The sequence below is a fragment of the Oryzias latipes genome, chromosome 3 (assembly GCF_002234675.1).
Source record: "Oryzias latipes chromosome 3, ASM223467v1".
Taxonomy (NCBI): Eukaryota; Metazoa; Chordata; class Actinopteri; order Beloniformes; family Adrianichthyidae; genus Oryzias; species Oryzias latipes.
The window spans coordinates 38,192,258-38,217,649 of record NC_019861.2 but is presented as its reverse complement, the minus strand read 5'-3'; the positions used below and the strand labels follow the sequence as shown (position 1 = coordinate 38,217,649).

Here is a 25,392-nt window from a genome sequence, read left to right as displayed (position 1 = left end):
CTCTGAATCTGAAAAGACTTTTATTCTGAAGGAAAGTTTCTTTGAAGTTAACAGTTTAAGACTTCTGTCACCAAGGCTAAAATTTGGGGGGGGTTAAACGAGAACAGCCTGCTCCTTACAAGATGTTGCCATGGCAACAATGCAAGCATCAAATCCAGACAGTCTTCTTTTCCTCCCAGCGTTTCCCTTCAGGGTCTCCCAGCCAATCAGCTTCCTCCGTCTGTCTCCTGCATCTTCTACCAGCAGCTACCTTCATGTCCTCCTTCATCCAGAATCCTCCTCTCTGGTCTTCTTCTGGACTCAGCATCCTTCAGTCTCTCCTCTGGACATGTCCCAACCATCTCCAGAACCCTCTGTCCTCATTCCTGATCCATCCTGGTCCCTCCCAGAGAGAACCTCATCTTCATCTCTGCTTCCTGTCTTCCTCAGTGTCTCTAAGAAACAACATGGCTGCTCTCCCCACACTTTTCTACACCCATTCCAACCTGCCTGCACTCTTCTTTTCCACTCTCTCTGTTTCTCTGGACTGCTGAGCCTCGACCCTTCAGATCCTCCTTCATCTCTTCTTCCTGTAACCTCACTCTTCCTCTTGGGTTCCTCTCATTCACACACATGTTCATCACCACTGCAAACAGGAAGTGGCTGACAGCTGATCCCTGATGTGATCCCACCTCCACCATGAACTCCTCTGTCCCCCCTAAGGCACCCCCCCCCCACTGTCTTACAGCCCTCATGCATGTCCTGCTCTAACATGCGTCTCTGTCAGTCCAGACTTCCTAATACAAACTCCACACAGCTGGGATGTCGGGTTGTGTGTGTGTCTGAAAGTAGCTGAACGTTCCTGACTGTTCTTCTAGTAAACACAGAACAAAGACTCTGGTCCATCTGAGCCTAAAACCACAAACTGGAGTCGGTGAAGTTTCTGGAAGAAGTCCATCCTCTCAGTAAAAACAGGAACCGTTCTGGAGGACCAGCTGTTCTGGAGGACCAGCTGTTCTGGAGGATCAGCTGTTCTGGAGGATCAGCTGTTCTGGAGGATCAGCTGTTCTGGAGGATCAGCTGTTCTGGAGGACCAGCTGTTCTGGAGGATCAGCTGTTCTGGAGGACCAGTAGTCTCTGAGGAAGCTTCTTTCCGGCTGACGTCAGCGCTGCTGGAATGAGACTTCAGGTGTTCAGGTTCCTGATGTGTTCACGTCAGATCGGGAAGAACTGGTTTCTGACTGAACCTTCATCCTGGAGAATCTGGGCCGCTGTCCTGCGGGATGAGTCCACAGTGGACCTGGTCTACCCTGGTCAGGGTCCAGCTGATTCTGCGGCGACTGGAGCCGCTGAGATGAAGGAGTTCCTTCATGAACCCGGAAATGAGTTCAGGAAAGGTCTTTCAGTTCAAAGGTCATGACGTGTGACGTCATGGATGCTGTTGACGGGGGGGTCGGGTTCGTTCTGGACCTGAACGCCGGGCTGCAGCTGCTGGCCCCGCGCGGGCTCCCGGCACTGGGCTCGTGCAGGGGGCGGGGCTTGTGCAGGAGTGACGCGGTCTCTCAGACACTTCCTAAAACATGCTCGAGGCCGTCCAAAGCCGCGGCGCCCGTCCGGACCGTCTGCTGTGAACAGAACCGCGCCTGGACTTCTGGATGGAAACAGACCCTCTGCTGGGCAGCTCCACGGAGTTCGGCTCGGGCCGGTCGGACTCGGACTCCTCAGACGCAGGTGAGCGGGCCGCGGTTCCGTCCAGAGGCACATAGCAGCCAGACCCGGGTTCTGGATCTGACCAGGTTTCGGGTCGGTGGAGTTCTGAAGCGGAAAGTTTCCTTTAAGGCTTAGTGAAACTCCGTGACGCACACGCGCATCATGCAGTCACGGAAGAGTCGCGTTACTTCAACCAAAGTAACGCGCGGCGTCCAGAATATCCTCCAGCAAAAGTTTCTGAACTTATCTGGGTCAAAGTCCTAAATCTTAGGAACCAGAACTTGAACAGAACCTTCGGTTTTTAATCTGAAACTGAGGAACCATGTGGGATTTCTGCAGATGTTCTGATCCATAGACGGTACCGTCAGGTCTGTGATGAAAGGTCCAACCAAAGTTCTGAAGGTCACACTGAGGTTCGGGGTGGACATGAAGATGGTGGAGGTCTACCTGCTGCAGGTCCAGTTCATGGTCCAGGGTTCAGAGCTTCCTGGTTCCTCTGCATGAACACTTTCATGGACCTGATCTGTAGAACCCAACCGGGTTTCTTCTGGTTCTCCTGTCCGGATTTTCTCATCCCTCTGTTTAAAGTACTTTTTTGGGGATGTCACCCTTTGACTTGGTGTGAGTCACATGTTGCTGCTCCTTTACTTTGTACCGTTGGCATGGCGACAGTAACCCAGGGGTCGGTTTTCCAGAACGCAGAAATTCTAATGTGTCAGCAAATGCAAGTGTTCTGACCCGGTGGGCCTGGAGTCTGAGCTGCCCGTCTGTCTCTCCTGGTTCCTTCATGGGATGGATGTGGTGGATCCATTCCAGATCATTGTTAAGTCAGGAACCAGGAAACCCGCTCCGGTCGCTTTGATCCCGTTAGAGACTGGATGGTGGTACGGTCCGGATCCAGAGTCAGTCTGAAAATTCTGAACTGGTTCTACGGTCCGGATCCAGAGTCAGTCTGAAAATTCTGAACTGGTTCTTCGGTCCGGATCCAGAGTCAGTCTGAAATGGGCGGCAGTGGCTCAGGCGGTTGAGCAGGTCGTGCAGTGATTGAAGGGTCGGTGGTTCAATCCCCGCTCCCCCCAGCAAACTGTCCTTGGGCTAGATACCCCCCCCCCCCCCCCCCCCCCCCCCCCCCCGCCTCCAGTGCAGTTCCACTGGTGCGTGAATGTATGGATGTCCGGGTGATGGTCAGAGGGGCCGTAGGCGCCAACTGGTAGCCACGCCTCTATGCGTCTGCCCCAGGGCAGCTGTGGTACATCCGTAGCTACCATCACCAAGTATGAATGAATAACGGACACGTTGGAAGAACTCTGAGCGTCTGGAAAAGACCAGATAAATCTAATCCACTATTATTATAATGAAACTGAACCGGTTCTACGAGTTTTCCTGTTCTTGAAAATGTGGTTGAAGTGAAAGAACCTCAAAGTTTCAAGGGATCAAAGATTTAAGTGAAGTTTAGCTTCACAGCATGAGGCAGAAATGGAAACACACCTGTGTGTGTGTACGAGCGCGTGTGCACGAGCGTGCGTGCACGAGCGTGCGCGCATGAGCATGCGTGCACGAGCGTGTGTCTGCACGAGCGTGTGCGTGCATGCAGCTGTCAACATGCATGTGTTTGCAACTTGTCACCGGCCCCCCACACCCTCATGACTCATCTCGCTGTGGCGTGCTGACTCTCCAGTCGCCCTGAAGCTGCTGTGAAGGTTCACATGAGCTCCAGGTTCAGATGATCGACTCTGTTAGAGAACTGGAGGGAGTGGTTTAGGCCAGCAGGCCCCGCCTCCAACGTTCAGGTATCAGATCCAGAACGGTTCTTCTGACCAATAGAATGACTGCAGAACAGCTGGTTATTTCTCTATAGACGTCTAAGAGACTTTGGGTTCCTGGAGCCAGCAGTTACTTCCTGTTGGGAACGTCAGGGGGCTGAACAACATGATGGCGTTTGAGGTTCAATTCCTAACTGAGGCGGTCATGATGTCCCCCCACTGCCAGCTGTCAGGCGGATTGAGTGAACATCCTGCCTGGTGACGTTTGGTTGAAGTTAACCTGATGGCGTTTGGTTGAAGTTGACCTGATGGTGTTTGATTGAAGTTGACCTGATGGTGTTTGGTTGAAGTTGACCTGATGGTGTTTGGTTGAAGTTGACCTGATGGTGTTTGGTTGAAGTTGACCTGATGGTGTTTGGTTGAAGCTGACTTGATGGCGTTTGGTTGAAGCTGACCTGATGGTGTTTGGTTGAAGTTGACCTGATGGTGTTTGGTTGAAGTTGACCTGATGGCGTTTGGTTGAAGCTGACCTGATGGCGTTTGGTTGAAGCTGACCTGATGGTGTTTGGTTGAAGTTGACCTGATGGTGTTTGGTTGAAGTTGACCTGATGGCGTTTGGTTGAAGCTGACCTGATGGCGTTTGGTTGAAGCTGACCTGATGGTGTTTGGTTGAAGTTGACCTGATGGTGTTTGGTTGAAGCTGACCTGATGGCGTTTGGATGAAGCTGACCTGATGGCGTTTGGATGAAGCGGACCTGATGGCGTTTGGATGAAGCTGACCTGATGGCGTTTGGATGAAGCGGACCTGATGGCGTTTGGATGAAGCTGACCTGATGGTGTTTGGTTGAAGCTGACCTGATGGTGTTTGGTTGAAGCTGCCCTGATGGTGTTTGGTTGAAGTTGACCTGATGGCGTTTGGTTGAAGTTGACCTGATGGTGTTTGGTTGAAGCTGACCTGATGGTGTTTGGTTGAAGCTGACCTGATGGCGTTTGGATGAAGTTGACCTGATGGTGTTTGGATGAAGCTGACCTGATGGTATTTGGTTGAAGTTGACCTGATGGCGTTTGGATGAAGTTGACCTGATGGCGTTTGGATGAAGTTGACCTGATGGTGTTTGGATGAAGTTGACCTGATGGTGTTTGGTTGAAGCTGACCTGATGGTGTTTGGTTGAAGCTGACCTGATGGTGTTTGGATGAAGCTGACCTGATGGTGATTAGTTGAAGTTGACCTGATGGTGTTTGAGGTTCAATTCCTAACTGAGGCGGTCATGATGTCCCCCCACTGCCAGCTGTCAGGCGGATTGAGTGAACATCCTGCCTGGTGACGTTTGGTTGAAGTTAACCTGATGGCGTTTGGTTGAAGTTGACCTGATGGCGTTTGGTTGAAGTTGACCTGATGGTGTTTGGTTGAAGTTGACCTGATGGTGTTTGGTTGAAGCTGACTTGATGGCGTTTGGTTGAAGCTGACCTGATGGCGTTTGGTTGAAGTTGACCTGATGGTGTTTGGTTGAAGTTGACCTGATGGTGTTTGGTTGAAGTTGACCTGATGGCGTTTGGTTGAAGCTGACCTGATGGCGTTTGGTTGAAGCTGACCTGATGGTGATTAGTTGAAGTTGACCTGATGGTGTTTGAGGTTCAATTCCTAACTGAGGCGGTCATGATGTCCCCCCACTGCCAGCTGTCAGGCGGATTGAGTGAACATCCTGCCTGGTGACGTTTGGTTGAAGTTAACCTGATGGCGTTTGGTTGAAGTTGACCTGATGGCGTTTGGTTGAAGTTGACCTGATGGTGTTTGGTTGAAGCTGACCTGATGGCGTTTGGTTGAAGTTGACCTGATGGTGTTTGGTTGAAGCTGACCTGATGGTGTTTGGTTGAAGTTGACCTGATGGTGTTTGGTTGAAGTTGACCTGATGGTGTTTGGTTGAAGTTGACCTGATGGTGTTTGGTTGAAGTTGACCTGATGTCGTTTGGTTGAAGTTGACCTGATGGTGTTTGGTTGAAGCTGACCTGATGGTGTTTGGTTGAAGTTGACCTGATGGTGTTTGGTTGAAGTTGACCTGATGGTGTTTGGTTGAAGTTGACCTGATGGTGTTTGGTTGAAGTTGACCTGATGTCGTTTGGATGAAGCTGACCTGATGGCGTTTGGATGAAGCGGACCTGATGGCGTTTGGATGAAGCGGACCTGATGGCGTTTGGTTGAAGTTGACCTGATGGTGTTTGGTTGAAGCTGACCTGATGGCGTTTGGATGAAGTTGACCTGATGACGTTTGGTTGAAGCTGACCTGATGGCGTTTGGTTGAAGTTGACCTGATGGTGTTTGGTTGAAGTTGACCTGATGGTGTTTGGTTGAAGCTGACCTGATGGTGTTTGGTTGAAGTTGACCTGATGGTGTTTGGTTGAAGTTGACCTGATGGCGTTTGGATGAAGCTGACCTGATGGCGTTTGGATGAAGCGGACCTGATGGCGTTTGGATGAAGCTGACCTGATGGCGTTTGGATGAAGCGGACCTGATGGCGTTTGGATGAAGCTGACCTGATGGTGTTTGGTTGAAGTTGACCTGATGGTGTTTGGTTGAAGCTGACCTGATGGTGTTTGGTTGAAGCTGACCTGATGGTGTTTGGTTGAAGCTGCCCTGATGGTGTTTGGTTGAAGTTGACCTGATGGCGTTTGGTTGAAGTTGACCTGATGGTGTTTGGTTGAAGCTGACCTGATGGCGTTTGGATGAAGTTGACCTGATGGCGTTTGGATGAAGTTGACCTGATGGTGTTTGGATGAAGCTGACCTGATGGTGTTTGGTTGAAGTTGACCTGATGGCGTTTGGATGAAGTTGACCTGATGGCGTTTGGATGAAGTTGACCTGATGGCGTTTGGATGAAGTTGACCTGATGGTGTTTGGATGAAGTTGACCTGATGGTGTTTGGTTGAAGCTGACCTGATGGTGTTTGGTTGAAGCTGACCTGATGGTGTTTGGATGAAGCTGACCTGATGGTGATTAGTTGAAGTTGACCTGATGGTGTTTGGTTGAAGTTGACCTGATGGCGTTTGGTTGAAGTTGACTTGATGGTGTTTGGTTGAAGTTGACCTGATGACGTTTGGTTGAAGCTGACCTGATGGCGTTTGGTTGAAGTTGACCTGATGGTGTTTGGTTGAAGCTGACCTGATGGTGTTTGGTTGAAGTTGACCTGATGACGTTTGGTTGAAGCTGACCTGATGGCGTTTGGTTGAAGTTGACCTGATGGTGTTTGGTTGAAGCTGACCTGATGGTGTTTGGTTGAAGTTGACCTGATGGTGTTTGGTTGAAGTTGACCTGATGGTGTTTGGTTGAAGCTGACCTGATGGTGTTTGGATGAAGTTGACCTGATGGTGTTTGGTTGAAGCTGACCTGATGGTGTTTGGTTGAAGCTGACCTGATGGTGTTTGGATGAAGCTGACCTGATGGTGATTAGTTGAAGTTGACCTGATGGTGTTTGGTTGAAGTTGACCTGATGGCGTTTGGTTGAAGTTGACTTGATGGTGTTTGGTTGAAGTTGACCTGATGACGTTTGGTTGAAGCTGACCTGATGGCGTTTGGTTGAAGTTGACCTGATGGCGTTTGGTTGAAGTTGACCTGATGGTGTTTGGTTGAAGTTGACCTGATGGCGTTTGGTTGAAGTTGACCTGATGGTGTTTGGTTGAAGTTGACCTGATGACGTTTGGTTGAAGCTGACCTGATGGCGTTTGGTTGAAGTTGACCTGATGGTGTTTGGTTGAAGCTGACCTGATGGTGTTTGGTTGAAGTTGACCTGATGGTGTTTGGTTGAAGTTGACCTGATGGTGTTTGGTTGAAGCTGACCTGATGGCGTTTGGTTGAAGTTGACCTGATGGTGTTTGGATTCAAGCTGACCTGATGGTGTTTGGTTGAAGTTGACCTGATGGTGTTTGGATGAAGCTGACCTGATGGCGTTTGGTTGAAGTTGACCTGATGGTGTTTGGTTGAAGTTGACCTGATGACGTTTGGTTGAAGCTGACCTGATGGCGTTTGGTTGAAGTTGACCTGATGGTGTTTGGTTGAAGCTGACCTGATGGTGTTTGGTTGAAGTTGACCTGATGGTGTTTGGTTGAAGTTGACCTGATGGTGTTTGGTTGAAGCTGACCTGATGGCGTTTGGTTGAAGTTGACCTGATGGTGTTTGGATTCAAGCTGACCTGATGGTGTTTGGTTGAAGTTGACCTGATGGTGTTTGGATGAAGCTGACCTGATGGCGTTTGGTTGAAGTTGACCTGATGGTGTTTGGTTGAAGTTGACCTGATGACGTTTGGTTGAAGCTGACCTGATGGCGTTTGGTTGAAGTTGACCTGATGGTGTTTGGTTGAAGCTGACCTGATGGTGTTTGGTTGAAGCTGACCTGATGGTGTTTGGATGAAGCTGACCTGATGGTGATTAGTTGAAGTTGACCTGATGGTGTTTGAGGTTCAATTCCTAACTGAGGCGGTCATGATGTCCCCCCACTGCCAGCTGTCAGGCGGATTGAGTGAACATCCTGCCTGGTGACGTTTGGTTGAAGTTAACCTGATGGCGTTTGGTTGAAGTTGACCTGATGGCGTTTGGTTGAAGTTGACCTGATGGTGTTTGGTTGAAGTTGACCTGATGGTGTTTGGTTGAAGCTGACTTGATGGCGTTTGGTTGAAGCTGACCTAATGGCGTTTGGTTGAAGTTGACCTGATGGTGTTTGGTTGAAGTTGACCTGATGGTGTTTGGTTGAAGTTGACCTGATGGCGTTTGGTTGAAGCTGACCTGATGGCGTTTGGTTGAAGCTGACCTGATGGTGATTAGTTGAAGTTGACCTGATGGTGTTTGAGGTTCAATTCCTAACTGAGGCGGTCATGATGTCCCCCCACTGCCAGCTGTCAGGCGGATTGAGTGAACATCCTGCCTGGTGACGTTTGGTTGAAGTTAACCTGATGGCGTTTGGTTGAAGTTGACCTGATGGCGTTTGGTTGAAGTTGACCTGATGGTGTTTGGTTGAAGCTGACCTGATGGCGTTTGGTTGAAGTTGACCTGATGGTGTTTGGTTGAAGCTGACCTGATGGTGTTTGGTTGAAGTTGACCTGATGGTGTTTGGTTGAAGTTGACCTGATGGTGTTTGGTTGAAGTTGACCTGATGGTGTTTGGTTGAAGTTGACCTGATGTCGTTTGGTTGAAGTTGACCTGATGGTGTTTGGTTGAAGCTGACCTGATGGTGTTTGGTTGAAGTTGACCTGATGGCGTTTGGTTGAAGTTGACCTGATGGTGTTTGGTTGAAGTTGACCTGATGGTGTTTGGTTGAAGCTGACTTGATGGCGTTTGGTTGAAGCTGACCTGATGGCGTTTGGTTGAAGTTGACCTGATGGTGTTTGGTTGAAGTTGACCTGATGGTGTTTGGTTGAAGTTGACCTGATGGCGTTTGGTTGAAGCTGACCTGATGGCGTTTGGTTGAAGCTGACCTGATGGTGATTAGTTGAAGTTGACCTGATGGTGTTTGAGGTTCAATTCCTAACTGAGGCGGTCATGATGTCCCCCCACTGCCAGCTGTCAGGCGGATTGAGTGAACATCCTGCCTGGTGACGTTTGGTTGAAGTTAACCTGATGGCGTTTGGTTGAAGTTGACCTGATGGCGTTTGGTTGAAGTTGACCTGATGGTGTTTGGTTGAAGCTGACCTGATGGCGTTTGGTTGAAGTTGACCTGATGGTGTTTGGTTGAAGCTGACCTGATGGTGTTTGGTTGAAGTTGACCTGATGGTGTTTGGTTGAAGTTGACCTGATGGTGTTTGGTTGAAGTTGACCTGATGGTGTTTGGTTGAAGTTGACCTGATGTCGTTTGGTTGAAGTTGACCTGATGGTGTTTGGTTGAAGCTGACCTGATGGTGTTTGGTTGAAGTTGACCTGATGGTGTTTGGTTGAAGTTGACCTGATGGTGTTTGGTTGAAGTTGACCTGATGGTGTTTGGTTGAAGTTGACCTGATGTCGTTTGGATGAAGCTGACCTGATGGCGTTTGGATGAAGCGGACCTGATGGCGTTTGGATGAAGCTGACCTGATGGCGTTTGGATGAAGCGGACCTGATGGCGTTTGGATGAAGCTGACCTGATGGCGTTTGGATGAAGCGGACCTGATGGCGTTTGGATGAAGCTGACCTGATGGTGTTTGGTTGAAGTTGACCTGATGGTGTTTGGTTGAAGCTGACCTGATGGTGTTTGGTTGAAGCTGACCTGATGGTGTTTGGTTGAAGCTGCCCTGATGGTGTTTGGTTGAAGTTGACCTGATGGCGTTTGGTTGAAGTTGACCTGATGGTGTTTGGTTGAAGCTGACCTGATGGCGTTTGGATGAAGTTGACCTGATGGCGTTTGGATGAAGTTGACCTGATGGTGTTTGGATGAAGCTGACCTGATGGTGTTTGGTTGAAGTTGACCTGATGGCGTTTGGATGAAGTTGACCTGATGGCGTTTGGATGAAGTTGACCTGATGGCGTTTGGATGAAGTTGACCTGATGGTGTTTGGATGAAGTTGACCTGATGGTGTTTGGTTGAAGCTGACCTGATGGTGTTTGGTTGAAGCTGACCTGATGGTGTTTGGATGAAGCTGACCTGATGGTGATTAGTTGAAGTTGACCTGATGGTGTTTGGTTGAAGTTGACCTGATGGCGTTTGGTTGAAGTTGACTTGATGGTGTTTGGTTGAAGTTGACCTGATGACGTTTGGTTGAAGCTGACCTGATGGCGTTTGGTTGAAGTTGACCTGATGGTGTTTGGTTGAAGCTGACCTGATGGTGTTTGGTTGAAGTTGACCTGATGACGTTTGGTTGAAGCTGACCTGATGGCGTTTGGTTGAAGTTGACCTGATGGTGTTTGGTTGAAGCTGACCTGATGGTGTTTGGTTGAAGTTGACCTGATGGTGTTTGGTTGAAGTTGACCTGATGGTGTTTGGTTGAAGCTGACCTGATGGTGTTTGGATGAAGTTGACCTGATGGTGTTTGGTTGAAGCTGACCTGATGGTGTTTGGTTGAAGCTGACCTGATGGTGTTTGGATGAAGCTGACCTGATGGTGATTAGTTGAAGTTGACCTGATGGTGTTTGGTTGAAGTTGACCTGATGGCGTTTGGTTGAAGTTGACTTGATGGTGTTTGGTTGAAGTTGACCTGATGACGTTTGGTTGAAGCTGACCTGATGGCGTTTGGTTGAAGTTGACCTGATGGCGTTTGGTTGAAGTTGACCTGATGGTGTTTGGTTGAAGTTGACCTGATGGCGTTTGGTTGAAGTTGACCTGATGGTGTTTGGTTGAAGTTGACCTGATGACGTTTGGTTGAAGCTGACCTGATGGCGTTTGGTTGAAGTTGACCTGATGGTGTTTGGTTGAAGCTGACCTGATGGTGTTTGGTTGAAGTTGACCTGATGGTGTTTGGTTGAAGTTGACCTGATGGTGTTTGGTTGAAGCTGACCTGATGGCGTTTGGTTGAAGTTGACCTGATGGTGTTTGGATTCAAGCTGACCTGATGGTGTTTGGTTGAAGTTGACCTGATGGTGTTTGGATGAAGCTGACCTGATGGCGTTTGGTTGAAGTTGACCTGATGGTGTTTGGTTGAAGTTGACCTGATGACGTTTGGTTGAAGCTGACCTGATGGCGTTTGGTTGAAGTTGACCTGATGGTGTTTGGTTGAAGCTGACCTGATGGTGTTTGGTTGAAGTTGACCTGATGGTGTTTGGTTGAAGTTGACCTGATGGTGTTTGGTTGAAGCTGACCTGATGGCGTTTGGTTGAAGTTGACCTGATGGTGTTTGGATTCAAGCTGACCTGATGGTGTTTGGTTGAAGTTGACCTGATGGTGTTTGGATGAAGCTGACCTGATGGCGTTTGGTTGAAGTTGACCTGATGGTGTTTGGTTGAAGTTGACCTGATGACGTTTGGTTGAAGCTGACCTGATGGCGTTTGGTTGAAGTTGACCTGATGGTGTTTGGTTGAAGCTGACCTGATGGTGTTTGGTTGAAGCTGACCTGATGGTGTTTGGATGAAGCTGACCTGATGGTGATTAGTTGAAGTTGACCTGATGGTGTTTGGTTGAAGTTGACCTGATGGTGTTTGGATGAAGCTGACCTGAAGGTGTTTGGTTGAAGTTGACCTGATGGCGTTTGGTTGAAGTTGACCTGATGGCGTTTGGATGAAGCGGACCTGATGGCGTTTGGATGAAGCTGACCTGATGGTGTTTGGTTGAAGTTGACCTGATGGTGTTTGGTTGAAGTTGACCTGATGGTGTTTGGTTGAAGTTGACCTGATGGTGTTTGGTTGAAGTTGACCTGATGGTGTTTGGATGAAGTTGACCTGATGGTGTTTGGTTGAAGTTGACCTGATGGTGTTTGGATGAAGTTGACCTGATGGTGTTTGGTTGAAGTTGACCTGATGGCGTTTGGTTGAAGTTGACCTGATGGCGTTTGGTTGAAGTTGACCTGATGGTGTTTGGTTGAAGTTGACCTGATGGCGTTTGGTTGAAGTTGACCTGATGGTGTTTGGATTCAAGCTGACCTGATGGTGTTTGGTTGAAGTTGACCTGATGGTGTTTGGATGAAGCTGACCTGATGGCGTTTGGTTGAAGTTGACCTGATGGTGTTTGGTTGAAGTTGACCTGATGACGTTTGGTTGAAGCTGACCTGATGGCGTTTGGTTGAAGTTGACCTGATGGTGTTTGGTTGAAGCTGACCTGATGGTGTTTGGTTGAAGCTGACCTGATGGTGTTTGGATGAAGCTGACCTGATGGTGATTAGTTGAAGTTGACCTGATGGTGTTTGGTTGAAGTTGACCTGATGGTGTTTGGATGAAGCTGACCTGAAGGTGTTTGGTTGAAGTTGACCTGATGGCGTTTGGTTGAAGTTGACCTGATGGCGTTTGGATGAAGCGGACCTGATGGCGTTTGGATGAAGCTGACCTGATGGTGTTTGGTTGAAGTTGACCTGATGGTGTTTGGTTGAAGTTGACCTGATGGTGTTTGGTTGAAGTTGACCTGATGGTGTTTGGTTGAAGTTGACCTGATGGTGTTTGGATGAAGTTGACCTGATGGTGTTTGGTTGAAGTTGACCTGATGGTGTTTGGATGAAGTTGACCTGATGGTGTTTGGTTGAAGTTGACCTGATGGCGTTTGGTTGAAGTTGACCTGATGGCGTTTGGTTGAAGTTGACCTGATGGTGTTTGGTTGAAGTTGACCTGATGGCGTTTGGTTGAAGTTGACCTGATGGCGTTTGGTTGAAGTAGAGCTGTGACGGTGTCGGATTTTTCATCACCGCGGTGATGAACCACCAGGGGGCGTGGTGTCGCGGTTAACCGCAGCCCCCCCCCCCCCCCCCCCCAAAAAAAAATCCCCCGGCGGCCGCATCAGAAATAAATACAATTACAACGTAGTATTCTTTATTATAAAATAACAGTAACAACTAACTACTACCAAACTAATGAACTAACTATATATAAAGCCCATATAGGTGTTGTGGATTGACTGTGACTGTGTGGGTCAGCGCTGCATGTAGGAGGAGCAAGGTGCGCACATGTGTGTTGGTGGTGTGTGTTGATCCCTCTGCAGCGGACCGCTCTCTAGCTGCACGCGAGCCTTCACCTGTGCTCTTTGGCACACACATTTTCTCAGAATATTAAATATTGCCCAGTAATAAACAGACTGCAGACACTTTGTCACTTTTCCGGTAGCCATGAAGAACACGGAGCAGGAGGCTCCGCCTTTGTTTATACAGACACGTAACGTTACGCTGCAAAAAATAGTTCCCAAACAAAACATATAGTGATATTCATGGAAATCTAACAGCGCGCGTTCATGTTTGGAGTGAAGGTGAACCCTAATAACCCCCCCCCTCCCTACACACACAAAATCCTCCGGCGGGCGGCCGTGTCGCGCGCCCTTAAGAACGCACGCAGCTTGAAACGGAAATGAAAACAATGTAAATTAACAATTAGAACGCAGTAAATTTGTCATAAATTTCTCGCGAGACGAAAACTTCTGTTGTAGAATGAGTTTGTGTGCTTCTGAAAGCGAGCTCCAGTGTGTAAAGGGAGCAGCGTGGCACGTGCAGCGCGGAGGCACTGAGAGCACGGTGGGAGAGAAGGAGAAAACAGTCTGAAAGAAAGAAGGAAAGTCTGAACACAGGACTAGCAGAAAAAGTCAATTATCAGGAAAGATGAATGTGTTCAATGTGTTTATTATAGCTCCATTCACGCGCCATATGCAAAACTTAAAAAAACAAAACGCGCGGTGATGCGGTGATGCGGTTATCGTCACAGCCCTAGGTTGAAGTTGACCTGGTGGCGTTTGGTTGAAGCGGATATGATGGCGTCTTGCTGACTGAATATTTTGCTCACATCTATTCACTTGAAGGTTTGACCGGCCTGAAAATCAGCCAAAGGGCGCTTTGAGGTGATGGAGACCAGGCGTTGAGGTCATTTCCTGTTTTGCTCTGTCTGACGCTCTGCTGTGTCTCCACAGATGAGGACCTGTACCTCCAGCAGGCCGTGGTCTTCATTGAGGATGCCATCCACGTGAGTGCAGGTTCTGGTTGTGCTCTCCAGGGTTTGTGTTGATGTTTGTCAGAGGTTTTCTGGTGGGTCTAGGGTCTGTGGGTCTCGGTTCTCCAGATCCAGGTTCTCCTCACAGATCCAATAATCTCTGAGAACTGCTGCAACGTCAGAACAAAGACCGGTATCGGACCGTACAGAGGGAGGTGTTCCTGCACCGTTTGTGGTTTGAGTCCAAACGCTGACGACAGGAAACTCTTTGAGAATGTTCCACATGGAAACTCCGCCCTCCGCTGCTGCAGATGACATCATCCAAACGCCGCCGGAAAACGTCTTCATACGAAGACGTTTATGGTCTACAGCTACCCCCCCTGAACCAAAGGGCGGGTTGCTGTAGACCCGGGGTCTCCAAGCTTTTTCAGGCTGCGGACCGGTCCAAACATGTTTCATATTTTTAAACTTCCGTTTTTTTAAATTAAAATGCTACAGCAGGAAATGTAGTCTGAAACAATCTGAAAACATGAGTAGATTTTCATTTTTATTGACTGATGACAAACATTCAATCAAACAAAGTTGTTTCTGACTATCAACAAAAGAAACAGTTTTTCTGTAGAATATTTTTCTCAACCCAGATCATCATTTTTCATTTTTGGTTTTCCATAAACCCTGATTAATTGTGTATTTTGTTTTTAACACAGGAACATTTTCTGGACTGAAGTTTCTGCCTGATTCTCTTTTGCTTTTGGAAAATTCATAAATGTTCTTTTAAGTTTCCACAAATCAGAAGCAACTTTATTTGATTGAATCTTCATTCTCTGTCAAATGTTTGCGGCTGCTTTAAACGTAGACTTTGTGATGAAGATTTAACCTTTAACCTCAAAGTGGATGCTAACAACTGGAAGCTAACTTTAGCCGCTAAGGTGTGACGGCTAAATCAACAAAATAAAATGATACAAACGTTAGGACTGCACGACATGAGGAAAACTCGGGATATGCGATGTCGGTGATTAGTATTGTGACAACGATAAAATTTACATAAACAAAGAGCAAAACAACCAAAAACATAATTCCCATTTCAATGCAGCAGTTTAATAATTATACTCCAAATGACCGTCGTCCATCTAACATAAAGGCTCCTTTGGTCAAATGCATAAAGGGATCTATTTGATCCGTTAAATGCTTCAAGTTGTCAGAAGATTGTTTTAGCACATTTATTGTAACCATTTATTGCAATCTTCACCGTCTTTTGCGATATGCGTATTGCACAGCTTGATATTGCGATAACGATCCATTTGCGGTATATTGTGCAGCTAACAAACGTCAGAAACTGCTGTTTTCTAAACCTGAAAGTAAAGGTGAATCCACCGCGTCTGCATCTTCATCATCTGCGTGTGAAACATTGGAGAAATCCATATTCGGAGGAAACTCCTGGTTGGATGTTTCTGTGAAGACTCTTCGTCGGTTTGCTCTCTGACTCTTTTCTCCTGAAAGAAACTGTCCAAATACCTTTCATTGTTTGGTTTGGATGGCTTTTAAGCGGTGTGCTACTGACTTAGCGGTCCGAGCGACTGATTAAAGTCATGTGACCCGTCAAGACAGACACATGTGTGTAGAACAGAATCCAGTAGAATCAAAAGAGAACTTCCTTTAGTATCAGAAACGAAACTTGACAGAATTAATTGAAGTTGCGTATGTTCTTTTTTCTGTCTGTGGGGGTTGGGACCACTGCTGGAGACCACCACCTTCACGGAGGTTCTTCCTTTGACAGAAGGTTTGTTCCTGCTGTTCTTCTAATGGATCCTTTGTTTTCTTCTTCTGCGCTTTGGTCCTTCCTTCCCCGTGGCGTGTCCTGCAGTACCGCTCCATCAACCACCGCGTGGACTCCGGCTCTCTGCGGATGTACAGATGCTATTACTCCAGGCTGTGTCAGTGGTACGTTCCCCGTCTGGACACAGAACTTCCACCGTGGGTCCCGGAAATGGGTTTGCAGTTCGAGTCCGTCTGCTTCATCACTGTCGTTCTGTGCCACAGAGATTAGCTTAAAACCAAAGCAGCCATGACCACGCCCCCAAACCAGCTCCAGAACCCTTTTGGATCAGACTCACTGGTCCCGTCCATTCTTTACGTCAACTCAGTGAGGGATCAGCGTAACGATTGGTTTCTAAAGCGAAGGACTCGCCTTGGGAGCAGATGTGTGTCTGCCGGTTTGCAAATCAGAAACGGATTCTGGCTAACGGCTCATGTCAGAGAGCTGCGGTTCTGGTACGTGAACCTGATCCAAAGCTTCTTCTATGAACCCTTGAACACCGGAGCCATTGCAGACAAACGGGCTCTTTGAACGACGTAACTCTTCGACAGTTTACGGGAATTCCATCAGATCTAGAGCGGAGAACGGCAGCTTCAGGTCTGATGGAATTAGGATCAACGGTTGGAGAGTTCCGGTAGTTCCAAGAATGTCAGAACCAGAGCAGCGCTGCCTGGCTCAGGTGTTACTACATCCTGACTGACTGAAGTGTTAAAATGGCTCAGGGGGCCGTTTTTTAAGTTTCTGAAGGATCCAGCTGGTTTTAGAGAAGGGTCTGGTATTTTCCAACGTGCTGAACAGTCACAACTGTCACCATGGAAACCAAACACATGGAGTGCCGGATCCAGACAGACGGATGCAGACGTTTCCATGGAAATCAGCAGGAAACGGGAAAGGGTTTAGTGTGTCACACTGACGTTTGTCCCACTGACTGTCAAGGAGAACTGGGCTGAGTGCCCCCTCCCCCCTGGCATTCCAAACAGGAAGTACCTGCTGGCTCCAGGAAGCCAAAAGTTCCTTCTGATGGTCAGAAAACCCAGTCTGTTTTTTAACATCTTCTTGATGATCCTCATTTTTGTCATAATTTTCTGTAGTTCAGGTTATTCAAGGTATAAACCAGGGGTGTCAAAAATATGGCCCACGGGCCGTATCCGGCCCGCCAGGTGGTTAAGTACGGCCCAAACATGAAGAGTAAAAATCATAAGGATGGTTAAAAAAGAAAGCAAGTTTCTAGTCCATTCCTGTGGCGAGTTATGATTTTTTAAAGAAATAACCGAAATACGCAATTCTGCCACTAGGAAGAGCAAAGGAAAGGCAAAACAGGTGAAACAGCAAATCTCTGCACGTGCCAAAAGCGAAACATAACAGCTCTGCGTTTAAGTAGAAAGCAGTTTGGTTACCTGAAGCCTCACCGCTGTTATGTTGCTATAAAGATGATCAGTAGCGACACCCTAATTATGGAGAGAAATTAGACTCAGTCGGATTTGTTGAATTTGTAAATTGCATTTTGTATTTTTTTTCATTTTATATTTTTTTAACTTATACACAAAACGTATTATGTGAGTAACAAATCACGCACAAATCCAAATTTATGCACAAATCCTAATTTACGCACGCACAAATCCGACAGAGTCTAATTTCTCTCCATACCTAATGACCAAAATGTTGTCAAAAAGTGAAGTAAAGTGAAGAGATTTCCAGGAAAAATGGACGTTTTTTTCTTTCTTTCACGAAGCTGAATGCAAAACCCCATGCTTGTCATGTCATCAACAGGTTGCAGTGTTCAAAGACTACAACATTCAGAAGCACTAAGAGACTCACCATAAAGAAAAGTTTCTGGATTGCTTCAGTGTCAGATGTAAAATATTCAGTCTGTATAAAATTAAATAGACCAACTTTTTTTTAATTGAAATTAATTTTATCCGAGATCCATTGGCCCCAAGTGATTAGGCTACTATGTTGGTTGAGGCATTTTTTCAAATTGAGTAAAAAAAACTAAAACAAACCTGTTATTTTGCTTTTAATTCATGGTCCTGCCCACTTGATATCAGACGGGCTGAATGTGGCCCCCGAACCAAAATGAGTTTGACACCCCTGGTATAAACTCACCAATCAGAGGCCTCAAGGGTAAACGGCGTTTACTTCTAGAGCGCTTTTCTACCGTTCCTCGAAGGCCCAAGGCTCTTTTCAGTCCCAGTCACACACTGATGGCGGCTCCGCTGCCGAACACTGGCGCCAACCTTCCACCAGGGGCAAGGTGGGTTCAGTGTCTTTCCCAAAGTCACTTTGACACATGGGTGGGCAAGGCGGGAATCAAACCTGCACCTTCCGATTGAAGGTCAATTTCCCCTGATCGGAACCACGGCCTCCCCACGTAAAAGTAGGTGGAGCTTGCCCCACATTCAACATTTTAAACATTTGATTGACAGATTTTGTGTAGTTCACTTTCAAGTGGTAGGGGTGTGGCCTTCCAACAAGCCCAGTCCTGATTGGTGAGAATGGTTGCCATAGAAATGTTGTAGAAATATCAGACCAATCACTGCTTACAGACACTGTTTGGCTCCAACATGGTGGTGTCCATTTCATGAAAAATTTAAATTGACTTCATTTGGTTGAAGCTGGAATGAACCATTTTCTATTGGGGGGGGGGGTGACACTGTCAGCTCAGTTCTCATAAACAGACAATGGCTTGAACCCTGTTTTGTACCTAAGGCTCATTTCCCAAACTTGTCAGACGTTTGGTGACTGTTGAGAACCACACAGGAAATGGAACTGTAGGTTTCTGCAGACGGACCTGAGCGTCTCCACGCTGATTGGTCAGCTCAGTCTCCCGTTGGTCCCGCCCCTGCACAGGGTTTTGGCCGCCACCATCACAGTGGTGTTGTTGCTGGCCTTCGTGGAGCGCCCTTCCTCCCTGTCCAAGACTTCGGACCTCCGGCACCGATCTGAGCCCTGGAATCCCCCCTGCGGCCTGACGGAGAGTATCGAGATGGTCTGTCTCCTCATCTTCTGCCTGGATCTTGGTATGAAGGTAACCAATCTTTCGTGGACACAAGCCTACTGATCACTGCCCCACCGCCGCCTCACCGCCGTTTGGTTTGTCTGCAGAGCTACTTGATTGGCTGGGAGGAATTTAAGAAATGCAAATGGTTGATCAGCTACATGGTGGTTCTATCGATCTCCATCATCGACTGGGTGTTGTCCATCAGCATGCTGTGTCATGAGGTGAGGCCCCTCCTCCTCGCTGCAGAACGGCATCTCCCAGCTTCCAGAGCTTTCATCGTGGGGGGGTCATACGTGACCTCTCTGCCTTTGTTTCCTCATCAGACCCTGAGAGTTCGGCGACTTTTCCGGCCTTTCTTCCTCCTGCAGAACTCGTCCCTGATGAAGAAGACGCTGAAGTGCATCAAGAGGACTTTGCCAGAGATTGCCAGGTAGCCTCCATGTTTGTACTTTTTTACTCTCAGAGCAAAATTTGTTGATTTCAGCTTAGTGGTTCAATTGTGTGATCCAAATCTGGTTCTGGTTCTGCTGTACAGTGATGGAAAAAACCGACATGCACTTTCCTGTGGACTTTATTACTGAAACCAGAAACTAATAAAGGTCGTTGGGACCCTCTGGGGCTTTCCCTCCCCATCACAGAGAGGGGAGGGCACTGAGAGGGTTGGGGAGGGGGGGTCAGATATTATGGCGGGGGGGGGGGGTTGTAGTGCGTCGGGTTTTAGGGGGGTGGCTGTGGCTGCGGGTGCGTGGCGATCCCTGGGTTGCTAGGGTCGCGTGCCTGGGCTGGCTTGCGGGGACGGGGCGCCGGTCGGGTGGTGGCCGGCTCATGGGTTCCGGGGCCCTGGCTTCGTCCCTGGCCTTTGTCTCGGTGTCCGGCGCCCGGTGGCCCCCATGGCTGCTGCCTGGTACGGCTAAGCGCTCCTGTCTTGTGGCCTGGGGGCCGGACACTGGGTTCGCTTGTGCCTCTGGGCATTGGGGGGGCCCCTGTAGGGGGGCCCTCTCTGTGCCTGGCTGGTGGGGTGGGCGGTCCCCTCCTCCTCCCCTCCCGGGCTGCCTGGGTCCGAATGCTGGGGGGGCTTCTGGCCTGGGGGGCTCTCCTCCCCTCTCCTGGTCTGGCTGGTCTGGCTGGGTAGGTTCTGGCTCCCTTTATGAACACACGGTTCACGTCGGCAGCATGCATGTATCTCCACCCCCACGTGCACGTGCACACTGCTCCCTGTCTGCTTCATCCCTCCTCCTGACCTACAGTGTATTGATGGACAGATTTTTTCTCGCTCATCTTAGTGTCAGATTTTCACCTTTGATGTAACATTCGTCTTTCCAGCAGATCTGGTATAATTGTTACAGCTTAAATTAATAACTTAGTCAAATCAGTGCTTGTATCCCCCACCTTTTCACCTTTCTTCCTTTTACTCTCTTCCACCCTCCCCTCACATTCTTCCCCTCTCCCTCCCCACACACACTAAATGTAACAAATAAATACAAAATAATACGACAAAAAGGGGTTTATACAAATCTACACTCTAGTTTCTTGAAGCTATATAACCTCTTTTTGTGATAGTAAAACCTGTCCAACACAAAAAGCCTTCAGCTCTAATCTGTTTGCTCAGCTGTTGGACAGAACAAGTTAAAAAGCCCGTTCACCAGTTTGCTTGTTCACTGGCTTACCTGTTAACCTATTCATAGGGTTATCTGTTCACCGGTTAACCAGTTCACCGGTTAACCTATTCATAGGGTTATCTGTTCACCGGCTAACCAGTTCACCGGTTAACCTATTCATAGGGTTATCTGTTCACCGGTTAACCTGTTCACCGGCTAACCCGTTCTCCAATTAACCCGTTCTCCTTCTCTGCAGTGTCATTCTGTTGCTGGCTCTCCACCTTTGCCTCTTCACCATGATCGGCATGCTGCTGTTCGCCAAAACCGCCGTGAGTTCATGCCCATGCACGCACGTGTGTACGCTTGAGTTGGTGTGTGTTTTTGTGTGTGTGCGCTGCAGGTTTTTACCTTTTTTCCCCAGAACTCTTGTAGTTCTGTAGCGGAGGGGCGTGGCTGCAGAAGCTCCTCCCCCTGCTCACTGGCGTCTTTGTGTTCAGGACCAGCAGGAGAACGAGGAGTGGCTGCTGCACTTCAGAGACCTGCCGCGGTCCATCACCTCGCTCCTGGTTCTGCTCACCACAGCCAACAACCCTGACGGTACGGCACCAGAAGAACCGGGTCGAGAGGTTCCGTTCTCTGAGGGTTCATGCTTTCTTCTGTTGCAGTGATGATCCCCGCCTACTCACAGAACAGAGCCTACTCCATCTTCTTCATCAGCTTCAGTGTGATTGGTAAGCTGAGGGGCGTGGCCTGAGGTGGATCCAGACCGTCGGCGTGCTTAGAGCTGTTCTGTTTTGCGCCTGCAGGAACCTACTGTCTGATGAATCTGCTGACCGCAATCATCTACAACCAGTTCAGAGGATACCTGCTGGTGAGGCACTCTGTCCTTCTCATGTGGAGCGGGCTGAGATGGTTCTGGCAGTGGTTCTTGGTCCAGTTTCCGTCATTCTGAAGGTTCTGATCCCCTGAAGTGTTCTCCATGTTTCAGATGTCGCTGCAGACGTCCATCATCCGGAGGCGGGTCGGGATCCGAGCAGCCTTCCAAGTCCTCAGCTGTCAGAGAACCCAAGCCTCTGCTCAGTGAGACTCACACATGCTAGTTGCCATGACGACGGGGATCCCCGTCTCCATGGAAACCTTCATAACACCGCGCTTCATCTCCATCAGGGTCCTGGTGAGGGTCCACGCCGTGCTGAAGGTCATGTCCAGAGTCAAGATGAAGAGCTACTACAGAGCCGCCATCAACGCGGTTAGGCCACGCCTCCCTGCACATCAAACCCGTGTGCACGTGCACGGGGTCACTGACCTTCGTCTTTTGAAAGCAGAAGTTCTGAAAACATTCCAAAGGAAGGTTTAGGATGTGATGTAGCTGCAGATAGTTGGAGCCTGAAAGAGGCGGAGCTTGTCAGCATCCCCCAAGCATGCCCCCCCCACCTGTGTCAGGGTTGGGGGGTGGGGCTAAAGGTGTCTTTGTTGTCCTCAGGCGGTGCAGGCGCATGCAGACGTGGGCTTCATGGACCGCGAACAGTTCCAGAAGGTGTTCGATGAGCTGGACAAAGACCGCATCACAGAGGTGAAGCCGCCGCCTCCCAGTCCAGGCGTCTTCCTCTTTCCCGCCTCTGACTCTGCTGTCTCTGCAGCATCCTCCTCTTCCTCAGTACAGCAGCGTCCTCCTGCAGAAGCTGCAGCAGCTCTTCAGTCACTACTACCTGACGGTGCTGGGGAACGCCGTGGCGCTCACCAACGTCATGTGCATCTGTGTAAGTACGGCGCCCGCCGCCGCCAGCGCCGCCGTCGCTCTGTCTCACCGTTGGATCTGTTGCAGACCGTCCTGGTGCTGAACTCCGAGAAGACCACGGTGGAGCGGAACAACTCCAACCTGGAGGTGAGTTCCCCGCGACCTGAGGCGGACAGGGAGAACTTCCCTGCCACCTTTAGACCAAACCGAGACCCCACCAGACCTCATGGACCTTCGTCCAGAACCAGCTGCTGGTCCGACTCGGAGCAGCCAGGGCTGTGGGGGGCGCCCCCCTGACCGGAAACAGGGGGGTGTCATACTGTCCCTCCAAATGCGTCCTAACGCTAACCTGAAGAAACGGAAACGCCTCAAACCCATCCACAGCTGAAGACAAAAGCATGACCTCTGCGTGTTCGGAGCAGAAACAAACGACAACACGGACAATCTGAGGAACCATGAAGACATTCTGAAATGCATGCTGGGTAACGGTGCAGCAGTCCTCACAGAGGGTCTTCAGAGGAGCAGCTTCTCGTCCTGCTTCTACTTTGAGAGGATCAACTTCCCTCCGTCCTGGGGTCTGATGTCTCCTAAAAATGATCATTGATGTGTTTGCAGATCATCAACCTGTGCTTCATCCTCTACTACCTGCTGGAGATGTGCGTGAAGATCTTCGCCTTTGGTGGGAGGGGCTACCTGTCCTACAGGAACAACATCTTTGACGGCGTCCTCACCGTCCTGCTGCTGGTATTTGCTCTAACTTCCTTCCTTACATTTAGCATGAGGCATTTTTGAGATTCTCTTCACTCGTCACCTGTGGGACCAGGTGAGCAAAGGGAGGGAGGAGGAGCTTATGGAAGACCTGCTCTCAGGTATTATGTTCCTGCTTTGAGCCTTTGCAGCATCCTGGGGTTTTCTTACCTGTAATTAGACCTTAGTTCATTTAGCGTCAGACTAGGCGACATTCTCACTCCTCCAAGTGTTTCAGCATCAGCCAGGCTTCTCTTTAGCTAACTTTAGCAATGGTTAGCATAGTTGCCGTCGTTGGTTAGCATAGTTACCGTGGTTGCGTAGCATAGTTACCGTCGTTGGTTAGCATAGTGACTGTCGTTGGTTAGCATAGGTGCCGTCGTTGGTTAGCATAGTTACCACACTTGGTTAGCATAGTGACCGTCGTTGGTTAGCACAGTGACCGTCGTTGGTTAGCATATTTACCGTTGTTGGTTAGCATAGTGACCGTCGTTGGTTAGCATAGTGACCGTCGTTGGTCAGCATAGTAACCGTCGTTGGTCAGCATAGTGAACATCGTTGGTTAGCATAGTAGCCGTCGTTGGTTAGCATAGTAGCTGTCGTTGGTTAGCATAGTTGCCGTCGTTGGTTAGCATAGTGACCGTCGTTGGTTAGCCTAGTGACCATCGTTGGTTAGCATAGTGACCGTCGTTGGTTAGCATAAGTGCCGTCGTGGGTAAGCATAGTGACCGTCGTTGGTTAGCCTAGTGACCATCGTTGGTTAGCATAGTGACCGTCGTTGGTTAGCATAGGTGCCGTCGTTGGTAAGCATAGTGACCGTCGTTGGTTAGCATAGTTACCGTCGTTGGTTAGCATAGTGACCATCGTTGGTTAGCATAGTGACCGTCGTTGGTTACCATAGTGACCGTCGTTGGTTAGCCTAGTGACCATCGTTGGTTAGCATAGTGACCGTCGTTGGTTAGCATAGGTGCCGTCGTTGGTAAGCATAGTGACCGTCGTTGGTTAGCATAGTTACCGTCGTTGGTTAGCATAGTTGCCGTCGTTGGTAAGCATAGTTGCCGTCGTTGGTTAGAATAATTGCCGTCGTTGGTTAGCATAGTAGCCGTCGTTGGTTAGCATAGGTACCGTCGTTGGTAAGCATAGTGACCGTCGTTGGTTAGCATAGTTACCGTCGTTGGTTAGCCTAGTGACCATCGTTGGTTAGCATAGTGACCGTCGTTGGTTAGCATAGTGACCGTCGTTGGTTAGCATAGTGACCGTCGTTGGTTAGCCTAGTGACCATCGTTGGTTAGCATAGTGACCGTCGTTGGTTAGCATAGGTGCCGTCGTTGGTAAGCATAGTGACCGTCGTTGGTTGGCATAGTTACTGTCGTTGGTTAGCATAGTTGCCGTCGTTGGTTAGCATAGTGACCGTCGTTGGTTAGCATAGTTACCGTCGTTGGTTAGCATATTTGCCGTCGTTGGTTAGCATAGTAGCCGTCGTTGGTTATCATAGTTACCGTCGTTGGTTAACATAGTAGCCGTCGTTGGTTAGCATAGTTGCCGTCGTTGGTTAGCATAGTTGCCGTCGTTGGTTAGAATAATTGCCGTCGTTGGTTAGCATAGTAGCCGCTGTTGGTTAGCATAGTTGCCGTCGTTGGTTAGCATAGTTGCCGTCGTTGGTTAGCATAGTTGCCGTCGTTGGTTAGCATAGTAGCCGTCGTTGGTTAGCATAGTTGCCTTCGTTGGTTAGCATAGTTGCCTTCGTTGGTTAGCATAGTTGCCGTCGCTGGTTGGCATAGTTGCCGTCGTTGCTTGGCATAGTTGCCGTCGTTGGTTAGCACAGTTGCCGTCGCTGGTTAGCATAGTGACCGTCGTTGGTTAGCATAGTTACCGTCGTTGGTTAGCATAGTTGCCGTCGTTGGTTAGCATAGTAGCCGTCGTTGGTTGGCATAGTTGCCGTTGTTGCTTGGCATAGTTGCCGTCGTTGGTTAGCACAGTTGCCGTCGTTGGTTAGCATAGTGACCGTCGTTGGTTAGCATAGTTGCCGTCGTTGGTTAGCATAGTAGCCGTCGTTGGTTAGCATAGTTGCCGTCGTTGGTTAACATAGTTGGCGTCGTTGGTTAGAATAGTTGCCTTCGTTGGTTAGAATAGTTGCCGTCGTTGCTTAGCATAGTTCCCGTCGTTGCTTAGCATAGTTGCCGTCGTTGGTTAGCATAGTGACCGTCGTTGGTTAGTATAGTTGCCGTCGTTGGTTAGCATAGTGACCGTCGTTGCTTAGCATAGTTGCCGTCGCTTGTTAGCATAGTTGCCGTCGTTCTCAGCTGTCTTGGTTTTTCTGTTTCGTGATGTTTACAGTGTTAAAATGCGATGAGTAATAAAGTTTTGTCTTGTTTGAAGGTTCTGCAGGTCACCATATTCATCAAGTACACCCCCCCGAGCCCCGTGGAGTGAGTCTGACATTTCTGCCTTTAGTCTTCCTTCAGTTTAAATCCTCTTTGATGTTTTTAGCAGAACCTTTACATTTACATGAAATGTCAGAATGAGACCTTTC

General features: G+C 48.8%; 1 protein-coding gene across 1 annotated transcript in view; it reads left to right on the top strand.

The window, feature by feature from the left end:
* The first annotated feature begins 1,485 nt into the window (after positions 1 to 1,485).
* tpcn2 (two pore segment channel 2) overlaps positions 1,486 to 25,392 on the top strand; it is a 28,217-nt gene continuing 4,310 nt past the window's right edge. The window contains exons 1-17 of the mRNA XM_023953819.1: positions 1,486 to 1,710; positions 13,940 to 13,992; positions 15,824 to 15,900; positions 18,626 to 18,803; positions 18,881 to 18,997; positions 19,100 to 19,206; positions 20,631 to 20,703; positions 20,872 to 20,971; positions 21,040 to 21,105; positions 21,181 to 21,245; positions 21,363 to 21,454; positions 21,542 to 21,623; positions 21,858 to 21,947; positions 22,015 to 22,134; positions 22,200 to 22,259; positions 22,728 to 22,856; positions 25,239 to 25,288. Coding sequence (XP_023809587.1) covers positions 1,635 to 1,710; positions 13,940 to 13,992; positions 15,824 to 15,900; positions 18,626 to 18,803; positions 18,881 to 18,997; positions 19,100 to 19,206; positions 20,631 to 20,703; positions 20,872 to 20,971; positions 21,040 to 21,105; positions 21,181 to 21,245; positions 21,363 to 21,454; positions 21,542 to 21,623; positions 21,858 to 21,947; positions 22,015 to 22,134; positions 22,200 to 22,259; positions 22,728 to 22,856; positions 25,239 to 25,288 — 1,535 coding nt within the window. The 5' untranslated portion in view covers positions 1,486 to 1,634. The remainder of the gene's footprint in view (positions 1,711 to 13,939; positions 13,993 to 15,823; positions 15,901 to 18,625; positions 18,804 to 18,880; positions 18,998 to 19,099; positions 19,207 to 20,630; positions 20,704 to 20,871; positions 20,972 to 21,039; positions 21,106 to 21,180; positions 21,246 to 21,362; positions 21,455 to 21,541; positions 21,624 to 21,857; positions 21,948 to 22,014; positions 22,135 to 22,199; positions 22,260 to 22,727; positions 22,857 to 25,238; positions 25,289 to 25,392) is intronic.